General features: G+C 44.7%; 1 protein-coding gene across 1 annotated transcript in view; it reads right to left on the bottom strand.

The window, feature by feature from the left end:
- steap2 (STEAP family member 2, metalloreductase) overlaps positions 1-12,889 on the bottom strand; it is a gene marked incomplete at both ends in the record, with an annotated part of 29,773 nt that extends 16,884 nt beyond the window's left edge. Inside the window, one exon of the mRNA XM_079181397.1 lies at positions 12,499-12,889. Coding sequence (XP_079037523.1) covers positions 12,499-12,889 — 391 coding nt within the window. The remainder of the gene's footprint in view (positions 1-12,498) is intronic.
- Positions 12,890-14,855: the final 1,966 nt, after the last annotated feature.

Here is a 14,855-nt window from a genome sequence, read left to right as displayed (position 1 = left end):
TGCGAATGATGATGTCCATCTTTGGCGATGAGAACTTCACAAGCCTGTTATGCTACCTGGATGACCTTATGGTCTTTGCTCCATCTGAACAGGTTGCACTTGAGCGTCTGCAGATGGTTTTCTCACGCCTTGCTGCTAACAACCTGAAGCTCTCGCCTAAGAAGTGCCACTTTCTTCGCCGGTCTGTCAAGTTTCTGGGACACATCATATGTGGAGATGGTGTTAGGACGGATCCAAGTAAAGTACAGGCTATAAATGATGTGCAGGAAGCTGACCTGATGGACTCTGATGGGAAAACACCTTGTGCTAAGAAAATCAGATCTTTCTTGGGAATGGTTCTCTACTACCATCATTTTATTGAGGGATGTTCAGCTAAAGCTAAGCCACTGTTCAACCTTGTGGCTGAGCCTGCCACACCACACAAAAGAGGAAGAGGCCATAAACCAAAATTCAAAAGAGGCCATGTTAAACTGTCACCGACTGACTGAACTGATGAGTGCAGGGAAGCATTCGGAACTTTGAAACATGAACTTGTGAACCACAGTTGGCCCATCCAGATTTTGATGCACCATTCATCCTCGCTGTTGACGCCTCTTTTGATGGCCTAGGAGCTGTACTTTCGCAGTTGCCTCCTGATGGAAAGATTGCCAGACCAGTGGCTTTTGCCAGCAAGACACTGTCACACTCCCAGCTGAACTATCCAGCACATCGGCTGGAGTTTCTTGCTCTTAAATGGGCGGTTTGTGACAAATTTAGCCATTGGCTGAAAGGGCGATGTTTCTCAGTCTGGACGGATAATAATCCATTGACATACATCTTGACTAAGCCTAGGTTAGATGCATGTGAACAAAGATGGGTTTCAAGGCTTGCAGCATACAGTTTTGACCTAAACTATGTCCCTGGCACGAAGAATGTGGTTGCCGATGCACTGAGTAGGGAGCCATTTGTCCAGTCATGCATAGGCCACCGTCTTGTAACTGAACCGTATGCCTCGTTACTGAACCACGTTACTGAGCACATGACTCTGGAGGTGTCAGTCAAGTGAGAGGCACAGGACCAGCTATTCTCCAGCTTGCCGACGTCAACCAGATTGATTCGCTACCAAGGAGTGAACTGGTTAATCTGCAAGAGCAGGATGATGTCTTAAGCAGAGTTTTCTTTTACGTCCGGCGTCGCAGGAGGCCCTCGAGGCGTGAACGTGCTGGTGAGTCTCGTGCGGTGATGAAACTGTTGAGACAATGGCCCAAGCTCTCCATAAAGGATGGGATCTTGTACAAGGTAAAGAAAGACAGACAAATGAACATGACAATTCACCAGGTTGTTGTTCCAGACTCCCTAAAGACCCAAGTCCTCCATGGCCTCCACGACTCATCTGGTCATCAGGGGCAGGCACGCACACTTTCTCTCGCCAGGCAGAGGTTCTTTTGGATAGGGATGGAACGTGACATCATCAATCACGTGAAAAACTGCTTTCACTGTGTGGTTGGAAAGACCCCAGAGCCTAAAGACCGTGCTCTTCTTGAAAGCATTTGCACCTCTGAACCAATGGAACTAGTGTGTATTGACTTCTGGACTGCTGAGCAGACTGACAAGAAGAGTGTGGATGTTTTAGTTGTCACGGATCACTTTTCCAAACTGTCGCACGCATTCCCATGCAAAAATCAGTCAGCGAAGCAGGTTGCCCGCCGTCTCTGGAATGACTTTTTCTGCATATATGGTTTCCCTAAACACATCCATTCGGATCAGGGAGCCAATTTTGAGAGTCATCTCATTAAAGAGCTCCTGGAGATAGCTGGCATTCAAAAATCACATACCACCCCGTACCATCCTATGGGGAATGGAGTTGTCGAGCGATACAACAGGACTCTTGGGAACATGATAAGAGCTCTACCGCCCCAGTCCAAGGCCAAGTGGCCACAAATGCTTCAGATGCTGACGTTCTGCTACAACTGCACTGAACATGAGACAACGAGATTTGCGCTTTTCTTTCTCATGTTTGGGAGGATTCCGCGTCTGCCCGTTGATGTTGTGTTCCAGCATGCCCTCCCTAATGATGCTGTTGTTGACCACCATGAGTTTGTCTCTCGCTTGAAACACGACCTGTCTGAAGCTGCACGCATTGCCTGGCTGAACAGTCGGACAGAACAGGCTCGTCAGGCCAAGAACTACAACTGCAAAGCAAAAGGGTCACCCCTCACTGTTGGCAACAGAGTCTTGCTTGCAAATCGCGGTGAGAGAGGCAAGAGAAAAATTGCAGACAAATGGGAGTCCACAGTTTATGAAGTGGCATCTGTCAGGCCTGGAATCAATGTGTACAACATCAGAGATCCTGCTACATCAAGGGAAAAAGTTGTTCATAGAAACCTCCTACTCCCTGTGAGTTTTCTCCCGATGGGTGGTGACGATGCCTTGGAGTCGAGCTGCTCTTCAGTAGCTGGAAGTGGACAAAGTGACCCAGTGGTTTCTGTTGCTGTACAGGACAGTGTGACAAAGACAATTGACTGGCTCCTACAAATAGATGATGCAAGTGATGGGGACACTACAGCCAGCCAACCCGATTGTTCTCTTGTTGTGGCTGTGAGCGCCCCACCCTCAGAGACTGGAGTGACTGTGGTCCCACATGCTGTGTGTGAGGTTTTGGATACCTTGGATCCTTCAGTGCAAGCTGCACAGTTGCCTTCCCCTGGGCCCCCTGATGGATAGGGGGCCCTTTCTTTCTTCTGACCATTAAATTGGCAATGGCCTCATCAGTTATTGCTGATAATTGCTGATTATTGTTGGGTACATCCTGTCCCAGGATGTACCCTCCCAGCCCTTAGCAGAGGAAGCTCTACATATCCCCTCCCCTGAACAGGCAACTGACACACAGCTAGGTGCAATCACACAGGACCATGTAGTTTGCACACAGCTGCCTCCACTTTGCACTAGGGCGGGTAGACCTGTAAAACCTCCAGTTCGGCTCATTTGTGAAATGAACGAACTCAGTGTCATCAGTTGATTCTTTGTTTTATTTTGTGAGGAACATGTTTTCTGGATAGAATACTGACTATTTTGAATTGTTCACACTTAACTGAGGTATTTTACAGTTGCCTAGTTCATAGAGCAGCGTTTACAAAATGAGAGGTGTACACGGCATCTTTTGTGTCTATGTTGGTAGGGGGATTGGCCAATCCCTTGCTGACTTAATTCCAAGTGAAAAGCTTCGAACTGACTGAACTGGTGATGCTCTTATGACTACGTAACTGGACTTTTGTAAATTGTATCTTTGTGTAGTTGTTGTTTTTCTCATTCAATGTGCCCCAATTTAGCAGAATTTAAGGGGGGTATATGTAACATAGTTGAACATGTTCAGATTAAATCCTGCTAAATGGGAAAACTACGCCACCTGCTGTTGTAAATATGTACCTGCACTGAATAAGTAGACACAAAGGACTATGGGTAATCCTCAACGCAACGGAGGATTCACGACTAGACAGAGCATGCGCAGAAATGATGACCATTCTACTGTGTCCTTTGTGATGAATGCAGATGTGGAATAAACCTGATGTTACCACAAGCCACCAGCTCCAGGAGATTCAATTAGCCAGGAGACATCTTTCAGAGGTTACATAAGCACAAAGTGTTGCTATTCAGGTTACTGCTGACCATTAGCCATTGCTGGCTAGAGCCTATACATTCCACACAGGGCATTGCTGTCCTCAAGCCATTGTAGGCTAAGCTAATAAAAGTAGATCTCGTAGTTGCTCTGGTCAGTGCTGACCAGTGGTGTATAAAGTACCCAAAAGCCATACTTGAGTAAAAGTAAAGATACCTTACTGGAAAACGACTCCAGTAAAAGTGAAAGTCGCCTATTAAAATACTACTTGAGTAAAAGTCTTAAAGTATCTGATATTTATTGTACTTAAGTATCAAAAGTAATTTTCTGATATTAAATGTACTTAAGTATTGAAAGTAAAAGTACAAGTAAATGATGTTAATAAAAAAGCAAAGGGTCAGAATTTTGAGAATTATGAAGTTTATTCTTTTAAGTGCTGTGGCCACCATGACCAAGGACAAGGAGTTGTGTTGAAAATAATTGGGTTGGCTGTGATCCATCCAGGAGCAACAATGTTGAACATCATATATTGTACATAAGTATACTTTTGCATCTACTATAAACTATGGGCCTGATTTGAACACAACAGGCAAAGGTTTTGCTCAAGCTGAATCTGCAATTGGTCGACTGCTACCATCATAACTCGATCTAATCATCCACAAAATGACTCAAATATCAAAACATGATCAATACTAAAGTATTACAAATCGTAATGCGGCGCTCTCGCGGCTCCTGTCAATCATATGGTGTGGTGGCTAGCTAACGTTCAGTTAGCTAACGTTAGCCAACTAGTGCTGCAATGATTATAGCTAAGATGACTCAAATCAACAACATCTCACAACTGTCAACACTTCCTCAGCTCACTAACTCGCTAGCGATCTGTCTACTACACTAATTGTCTCATTTGATTTACGATAGCTAGCGAACGTTAGCCTAACATACACCATGTATAGCTACATTAGAAGATCAGACACCTGTCTCCCCTCCTCCCCCGACAAAGATATACTCCAATCCTGTGGGAAACACTGCTAGATATCTTAACAGGTTTGTGATAATTATGATAACTAAACATTAACGTTGCGGCTCATGGGATTCTGCACCTCAATGTGTTTCCTGTGGTTGGATGGGGAGTTTTTGAATGCCAATATTTCAGTAGCTTCGGGTAAGAGGCACTTCATCCGGTACGAAGAATCTTTCACTCCAACATAAGAAAACATTTCTCGCAAATATGGCCACGGTGTTGGTCTTCGTCACCACCGTCGTTTGTTGCGGGAGCAGCAGGTGCTTCCATTTCTGCTTCCATCATGAAATCAGTCATCGTAGAGTGGAATTCTACTTATGTAGTCGCTCGCTAGCGAGCATCCTGGGCATCACTGGGAATCAAAAAACCGCGGCTTTGAGAGCAGTTGTTTGCAATTGCGTAATAACGTGATTAACCAACGATTTAACTTGCAAGCTAGGTCCACTGATTCACCAAACCTGCTTGCTTGCAGTCTGTGTTCCACCACAGTCCCCGACGTTGGTCTCATTATTCATTTTTTTTCTAAAGATAGATTTTATTTTGTAGCGAGTAACGAAGGTTTCAGAGGAAATGTATCGGAGTCAAAGTATCAGTTTTCTTTGCAAAATGTAGTGAAGTAAAAGTAAAAGTCAACAGAAATATAAATAGTAAAGTAAAGTACAGATATCCAAAAAAACTACTTAAGTACAGTAACGAAGTATTTCTACTTCGTTACTATACACCACTGGTGCTGACCTAGTCATTGCAGAGCTTTTGTTGCTGTCTTCTCATTCATGGTATGCCCTTAACTCTGAGTCTACTCTGACAGCAAGGACGGCCGCTGACAACTCGAGTCAGGGAAGTTACGGCCTTCAGTGGTGTCACTCTGGCTTTACCGAGCAGAAAGGTAAAATGGATGTGTTATTCCTGATTGAACATCCAGCTGTATGTTACAGTTCCGTATCCACTTTCGCTGGTATCAGCAAAGTGATGTAGTTGGGCATCGTGAGAGACTGTTATTTTAACTCCAACTTGAATCTGAAAGAGTAACCCTCCACGCACCACTGCAGACCCAGACCCGAACTCTCTCCGCTGGAAGTTTGTCTCGGTCCAAATCCGACTCCTTTAAGTCCTTGGCCCTCTGATCCTCTGCAATGGCATACAAAACAACACTTGTGCTGCTGATCCATTTCTCCAAGTTGAAGTTCCCCTTCCGACACAGAGTAATGATTTCTTTTATCATCCGGATAGCATCAAACAGTCATACACTTAGAAATTATGCTTGACAGATTGTGCCACTTCAGTCGCAAACTCAGACTGGTTATCAGCAGCAGTTTACGTCAATGCATAGCTTGCACAACTGGGCGATGACTAGTGGTGTAACGGATCACGGATCGATCCGTGATCGGTTCGGATCACACCTCACGGTTCGGATCACACCTCACGGTTCGGCACACATGTGATTGAGTATTTTTCTTTTTTTTTTACAGTTTAATCATCATAGTGTGTAATACAGTTTTACTGCTGCTGTTCCTTTTCAAGTAACAAGTCCCCGAATATCAATGCAAAGTGTCAGTGAACAGATATAAAGCAGTAGTGTGTTCACGTGAACGGAGCGTGTTAAAAGCATTTAACAGTGAAAGTCATGGCGAGCGGGGGAACTTCAGAAGCCCCCGGCGTCATTTAAGTCGCAAGTTTGGGAGCATTTTGTCTTCCCTAAAACTAATAATGATGGATAAGGGTGGTGGACAAAACCGTTACGGTATGTAGGCATTGTTTAAAGAGAAAGACACACGACAACGGCAATACATCAGACATGTCCACACATATGAAGAGCCACCATCCCGTCCAAGGCAGAACAACAACAACAAGGTATCATCGCGGCATTTAAGAAAGCGTTTGTGGCAGAATCAGACCGGGCTAAAGCTATTACAACATCTGCAGACATGAGGCCATTCTCCAGTGTAGAAAACAAAGGATTTCAAAATCTGGTTGAAGTACTTGAACCATGCTACGAAATCCCCTCAGATTGTTCCAGGCCTCTATGAAAAGGAAAAGATCAGGATTGTGGACGAATTATCTAAGGCATCCTCTGTTGCCATCACCATAGACATGTGGACCTCCAGGGCAACGGAGAGCTACGTGACTGTGACCGCTCACTTCATCATGGCGGAGTGGGAGATTCATAGTCTGGTGCTGCAGACACGTCCCCTCTGTGAGAGTCACACAGAGAGGTGCTTTAGACACGCCCCCTCTGAGAGAGTCACACAGACACACACCTGGCACAGGTGCTGACAGAAGCAACAGAGTGGAAGCTAGACAGGCCCAATAGCAATATCCCAGTCACCACAGAAAGGTCTACCCTCTCTCATCTTTTTGAAAAAAAAGTAAATTTGTAGACCATTTCACAGTAACGGTTAACATTATTGCAGTGTATTTGAATGACATAACCTGACAGGAAGTAAACGTAGAACCAAGTTGTTGCCTAGCAGTTCAGTTCAGTTGAAACAGTGTAAGCTTGCTCCGGTCTGCTCTGCTTTCTTTCAATATTGATCAAAGGACGAGGGTATCAACATAAACACAGTTGCACTTAAACAGAGTTGAGTATTTGTTATTTATTTCATTTTATTTAAAATTGGACATCTTAAATATTTTTGTTTTTATGTAAGACCAACGTTCTTTGCTTTAAGTGTTGAAGTCTTGAAGTTCTTTAATTAATAAATGGAAAGCAAAGTTATATTTGTCTCCTACCCTTTTCTTTGCTGATCCGAAAAATTATCCGAACTGTGACTCAAAAACTGTGATCCGAACCAAACCTTGAGTTTTGTGATCCGTTGCACCCCTAGCGATGACACAGCACCGAACAGATGTACAGTCATTCAATACTCCACTAGGTCCTTAGTGAAAAACACTAAAAAAAAAACTCTGTCCTCTTCAGCCCCGTTTACCTGGTGGAACATGGCTTGAATGTCCCCCATCAATGCAGGTTCCTGTCTGAAGCAAGAAAGAACGAGCTTGTGAGGTTAGGACCCAGCAAGAGTTCGCTGTTCAACGATGCTCCTTGAAATGTGGCTCCACTGCTAAACACCACACAAAGTGATTCCTTCCTCGGATGGTGGACACCATGGTGGGGGGATGTATCACACCTTCCCTTTCCCACAATACAGTTGTTGCTAAGGTACTTGCTCTGCATAGGCCTTACTGATGAGCTTGTTGATGTACACTGCATACTGCAAAGTTATTGGGCAGATAGACCTCTTGGTTCCTGAAGGGCAACTTCAAACATTATATCCCATCCAGAAGTACTGCTGAGCGCTCCATGGTTTCCAGAAACTTGAGGTCTTCTCTGGCCACGTTTATGTGGCGTGAGGTTTGTGTCCAGGGTGAGAGGGGTCGGCTACAATCTTTCATGCCCATCTCAGGGTCCTGGCAGCGAACAAGTCGTGGAGGGACAGCAGATTGCGGCCAATCACTCTCTCAGTAGAGCGAATGATACGCATACCAGACAGTGATGAAGGAGGAGAGGATGGACTCAATGATGGCAGTGTAGAAGTGCACCATCATTGTCTTTGGCAGGTTGACCTTCTTTAGCTGCTTCAGGAAGTACATCCTCTGCTGAGCCTTCTTTGTGATGGAGCTGATTTTAAGCTCCAACTTGAGGTCCTGGGTTATGGTGGAGACCAGGAAGCGGAAGGACTCCACAGCGTCGTTTCGAGCATTGAGCTCTAAGTTGTTAAGCCCGCACCAGGTCACCAGATGGTCTATCTCCCATCTGTAGGTGGATTCATCCCCACCAGAGATGAGTCCAATGAGGGTGGTGTCATCCGTAAACTTCAGGAGCTTGACGGACTGGTGACTGGAGGTGCAGCTATTGTTATACAAGAGCAGAGGGGAAAGAACGCAGGCTTGGGGGGAACCGGTACTGATGGTCTGAGAACCTGAGACATGTTTCCCCAGCTTCACATGCTGCTTCCTGTCAGACAGCAAGTCTGTGATCCACTTGCAGGTGGAGTCGGACACGTGCAGCTTGGAGAGCTTGTCCTACAGCAGAGACGGGATGGATGGTATGATGAAGGCAGACTTGAAGTCTACAAACAGGATCCTGGCGTATTTCCTGAGGAGATGCTGGAGGATGAGGTGAAGGGCCATGTTGACTGCGTCTTATACAGACCTATTTGCTCTGTAGGCGAACTGCAGGGGGTCCAGGAGTGGGTCGGTGAGGGTTTTTAGGTGGGACAGGACAAGGCGCTCAAAAGACTTCATGACCACAGAGGTCAGGGCGACAGGCCTGTAGTTGTTAAGTTCTGTGATCCTTGTTTTTTTGAGCAAGTGGATGATGGTGGAGGTCTTGAAGCATGCTGGTACGTGGCATGTCTCCAGAGAGGTGTTGAAGATGTCTGTGAACACCGGAGACAGCTGATCAGCACAATGCTTCAGGGTGGTGTGAAAGTGATCTAAAGTGTTCTCCTCTCTGGTTGAGCATTTAATAAACTGTCTGTATTTGGGGAGTTCATGGCTGAAGTTTCCTTTGTTAAAGTCACCAAGGACAATAACTGAAGAGTCCGGGTTGGTCCGCTCCATACACAGTATCTGGTCGGCGAGCGAGTGCTGTACTTCCTGCACATTGGCCAGTGGTGGAATGTAAACACTGACCAGTATGAATGAAGCGAGCTCACGGGGGAGTAAAAGGGTTTACAATTTAAGATAAAGGAATCCAGATCAGGAGAACAGTGCAGCAGAATCCTTGTCAAGTCATTACACCAGGCACTGTTGGTATAAAAACAGATTCCTACACCCTTCGATTTGCCAGAGAGCTCCGTGTCATGATCTGCTCTGAACAGCTGGAAGCCTGCCAGCTGGAGCGCAGAGTTCGGTATCATTCCACTGAGAGCCTCAGAAGCACAAAACGGAGGATGACCAATGGTAGCTGAAGTTTGTCCAGTTTTTTGCACAGTGAGCGCACGTTGGAGAGAAATATCCCCGGCAGTGGTGTGCAAAATTAGTTTTCCTCTCTACAGCGTTTCACAGCATGAGTAAAGGTGACTGCACCTTTGACAAGAATGCCCAGTAACTCCACAGATGTTCAAAGAAAGTTAAGTCCACTGGAGTTGTGTCCCTGATGTTTATGAGCTCATTTCTGGTGAAAGAGCTCCGGGTATCACAGCAGAAAACTGAATTTACAATAAAAACAATACAAAACAATGCGCACCAACACACCGAGGTCTCTCGACGCCCCACAAATCTCTGCCCTTACAGTACCACTGTCCTGACAGCGTACGGGCCATTCCCACAACTGTTGATGACCTCCCAAGGTATTGAAACCTTCAGTTCCAATGAACAAGTCCACGCTTGCCTTTATGCTTGGGATGTGTACTTTTAATTAATACGGCTATTTAGTGAGGTCTTCAGGTGTCACCATGTTATCAGCAGTGTCTGGCATTTTCATCTGTGTTCGAACATCTGGTAAAGTATAAAAGTCATCGCTGTCCAGACCAGATACCTCCAAACCACTCAAGGTGTAAGTTTCCTGCCCCATTGTCTGCAACAAGAAGTTGGTTCTTTTGCCTAATATTCAGCTTCTGCATTAAATGTTCTGAGCAGAACATGGCTGAACTACCAGGATCCAGGAAGGAATATGTTTTGATAAAGTGGTTAACCTCAAATTGAAGCCTACAAATCTTAGGATTCTTTTTTTAAATGACAAATGAGGAAGTGTTCCTTACCATAAAGTACCTAAAATATAATGGTATAGATCACAATCTGTTATAATAGACTATATACTAGTGACCTACCTGGACCTGCATCGCAGGTCTGGACAGGTCCTGCTCAGGACCCACAATGTTGTATTGTTGTGTAGAGAGAAGAATATGACAGTTTAAATACCAATGGGACAGCTCCAGCTGCCTGATTCACATGGCAAATAATCGTGCTAACAAAAGCTATCAGAATCAGAATAAGCTTTATTGGTTTTTACGTTGGTCTCAACGTACATACACAGAAATTACAAATAAAACAAGGACAACAAAAGCTATCATCGTATTCACTTAATTTACATATCTAACAGCACTGGTACAGTCAGGCACACATGTTTGTTTGCAGACGTGTGCACACATACACACACAAACACACACAGTAATGTTACACGAACATTTAGGTCCCTTGGCTAGCAATCATAAGAGATAATATAAATTACAACTATGTTAGAAAATAGCAAGTTGCCCAACGTAACACAACAACACGTTTAGTAGCCTACAGCACAGATAACATATATGATCAATACTTACACATTATTCATCTTGTAGGGATCCAGTAAGGTAGCTGATGAATGTATGTGTATGTACATTCAGGGCACTGCACTTAGCTGTCAGTCAAAAACTCATTAGTCAATGGGAACGCTTCCCTGAGAAAAAACCCGCTCACGCCCACTTTTGTTCCACATTTCACAGAGATATGTGGTGCAAAAGGGAGAGCACACGAAAAAGCAGCATTTGAGGCTCGTAGCGGCAGATTCAAGCACCTGTAGTTATTGTTTGTGCTAGAAAAATATCCAAGAAAAAAACCTTTTCTTTTCAACAACTTTACATTTCTTGACACTGTGTCTGAATGTGTTTTGCATCATATTCACTGCAGTAACTGTAGCAAAAATGTGAGAGTGTGAGTATCTTAATTTGTCATTTTTAGAAAAGGATGCATTTGAGTCACGACTTGACTGGTGTAAAAGTGAAGAGAAAGTGTTGTGGTAACATTGACAGTTAGTGTTCTCAGTGTGATGAACACAACATATCTGGGTTCTGTTATTCGCTCGCATGACTTCTCCTACCATTCTTATGCCGATGACACTCAGCTGGTCTTGTCATTTCCCCCCGGTGACACTCAAGTCGCTGCGTGCTTGGCTGACATCTCGACGTGGATGACGACACACCACCTGAAGCTCAACCTGGACAAAACCGAGCTACTGTTCCTCCCGGGGAAGGGTTGCCCGCACCGAGACCTGTCCATCACCATTGATGATACCGTGGTGACGCCAACTCGGACTGCGAGGAACCTGGGTGTGACCCTGGATGACCAACTGTCGTTCTCAGCAAACATTTCATCGGTTACACGCTCCTGCAGATTCCTGCTCTACAACATCAGGAGGATTCGCCCCTTCCTCACTGACGAGACGGTGCAGGTGCTAATCCAGGCTCTTGTCATCTCCCGCCTGGACTACTGCAACTGACTACTTGCCGGAGCCCCGGCGTCGGCCATCAGACCTCTGGAGCTTGTCCAGAAAGCTGCAGCTCGTTTGGTGTTCAATCGCCCCAAATTCTCCCACACAATTTCCCTTCTCCGTTCTCTACACTGGCTCCCTGTAAGAGCTCGCATCCAGTTTAAGACTCTGGTGCTAGCCTACAGGGCAGTGAAAGGAACAGCTCCTTCCTATCTCCAGGCCATGGTCAAGCCCTACACCCCCGCCCGACCACTTCGCTCTGCTGCATCAGGGCGACTGGTTCCCCCGTCGCTCAGAGGTCCCTGCGGCCGATCTACCCGGTTACGGCTTTTCTCTGTCCTGGCCCCACAGTGGTGGAATGAACTCCCCACTGACGTCAGGACAGCAGAGTCGCTGCCCATCTTTCATCAGGCTGAAAACTCACCTCTTCAAGAAGTACTACCCTGAGCCTTCCTCTCAGCACTTATTGTATTCGTATTAGTTTGTTGCACTTATTGTATTCGTATTTCTGCACTGTATGTTTGCTCTGGTTTATGCTCTTAGATGCTTGTTTTAAAAAGGAGATGCACTTATGACTTCTGGTGACTAGTAGTTCTCTTGAATACCTATGTTGAATACACTTATTGTAAGTCGCTTTGGATAAAAGCGTCTGCTAAATGACTGTAATGTAATGTAATGATGTATGTTATTTACCCTCCAGTAGATGCTTGAGGTCCCACAGGACCGAGTAATGCTCACGGCGGATTGCCAGGAACACGATGCTGGCCTTCCCCACAGCATCTTCATGGTGTGTCACATCCACCACGTGAGGAAAAAACTGGGCCGCCAGTTTGGGATGGCGGCTGCCCACCACCACATGGAAGCCAGAGCGCAGCAGGCGGATGGTCAGGCACTTGGAGAAGTCACCTGAGCCCAGGATGGCCACTGTGGACTGGGCAGGCAGACATACAGTCTCTGGGTCTCCAACTCTGCTCTTTGTGCCGTTGGGCAGGAAACAGGCCTGCGTGTGTCGGAGGTGGTGGGAGGACGGGGCCGTGAGGAACAAGGGGCTCCTGCTGCCGCCCATCATAGAGATGGAGTCCATCCTTCACTACTTCTGTGGTTGTCTACTTAGGAGGATTTCAGTGGGTCTAAGGGACGGAAGAGGAAAGGAAAAGAGGGGATTTGGTTTTCTTGCAGTCCCACATATCATTACAGATAGACAGAAATAAAACATCACAGCAGATTATGATGAGCGCTACACATGCTCAGATTTGATGTCTTTCATCAAAAATGAAACTTCAACCCTGGTCTAAACAGATTAATATCAGTCTAATAGAGTGCTGCAGGAATGAGTCATAAAAGCAGGAAATGAGGTGCCCTCCAAGTTACCTTGTCTCGAAGTCAATGTGTCTTTTGAGAGGGTTTTGGGTTAGATGCATTAAATAGGGTCTGTGGATAACACAAGCTTAAGACATTTTCAAGTTTTGTTTTACGATATAAAACATGTCAGTAAATAATAGATTTACAAGTCTTGAAGGTACCATATTGTAAAAGTGTGATTTTCATATCGGGTTTATATAAAGCAGGTCTAAGATCTATACTTTCACAGTATAGATACTGTCATGCTCAATCCATGGAGAAATACACACAGCCCGTATTCAGAAAATGTGCCTTTAAACAAGCCGTCAGGTTTTCCATACAGTTGTGATGTAACAACTATACAATATACATCAGGGGTCACTAATAGGCGGTCCGGGTCCGGACCCAGATGCCGTTGTATCTGGACCCTGAACATATACTGATAGATAATTGAGAATTATTTAATTTTGACAGAGCGCTTCTATTTTAAGCAGCTTTTCTAGTCTTTACGGCACTCATTCAGCGGTGCATGAAACACACCGACCAATTACATATGTTGTAAATCACATCACGTGATGATACTCAGCCAATCAAATACGTTTATTCCGATAAATATCCCGACTCGAGTGAGATTTACACACACGGGGGAGACGGGTGACAGACCGAATAGTTAGAGAATAATACGTGAGTCAGAGAAGTTATTTCACATGACGTTCTCCAAACAGAGAAAACAGCGAAACCAGAGAGACCAGAGTCTTTAACCAACAATGAACAGACTTTTAAATGTTATTCTTCCCATGGGCAGTTTAAAACCAGTATGTCTCATATGTTCAGAGACCGTGACGATTATTAAAAGCGGGGAATGAGGCGCCACTACGAAACAAAGCACAAATCTTTTTAGCAAAGGTACTATAGTAACTAGCCACTCGGCTGGGTGCGGGAGAAGACCATGTTTCTTACTCGCTTCAATAAAGAGATTCCAGGCTCTTTCACTTTTGGGTGAGGTTTCCATTTACTTAGAATTTCGGTTTACAAATGATGATATGATATGATGACTGACTTATCTTCCTGGTGTCTCTCTGGTATGTGCAATCTCCCCATCACCCATGCCTCATTACCTCTCTGTTGCACCTGTGCCCCATAATACAAATGATCTGCCACAATAATCCACACTGCCACCCGTGGCCAACCTGATGTAGGCTCCCACTATAAACATATAATACACAGGCATAACTAATGGCTCCTACACGTACCCACTCACATCCGAAATGAAGTCACAGATAATAAACAATCTAAGAGCTCAATATGATCAGAATCCTAACAGATGAATGTTAACAGAGAGGAATAGAGCTGAAACAAGTGGTTTAACAAAACACATAAAGTCCCTGAACACAACGTTCTCTTATTAGAAGATGAGAATAATATAATATGGTGGCTTTTTTGGTTGACATCACTTCACACCTGAATTTAAAGCTGCAGGACAATTCAGTGAAATTACTTTTCTAAGATTAAGTACTTTATTTTAAGAGTCACATTTTTTCAAAATCTTTCTGTTATGTAATTTATTCTTTGATCCAGCCCTTATTTTTCTTAAAACAAGAGAACATTTATTTATTAATAGCGTATGTATTATTTATAATTCATCCAGTTCAATTTGAAAACTGAAATAATAATAAATATTGTTGAGACATTATTCAACTGAACGTTCT

Source organism: Pholis gunnellus (assembly GCF_910591455.1).
Source record: "Pholis gunnellus genome assembly, chromosome: 20".
NCBI classification, from domain to species: domain Eukaryota; kingdom Metazoa; phylum Chordata; class Actinopteri; order Perciformes; family Pholidae; genus Pholis; species Pholis gunnellus.
Note: the sequence above shows the minus strand (reverse complement) of the source record. Positions and strands in the feature narration are given on the sequence as shown.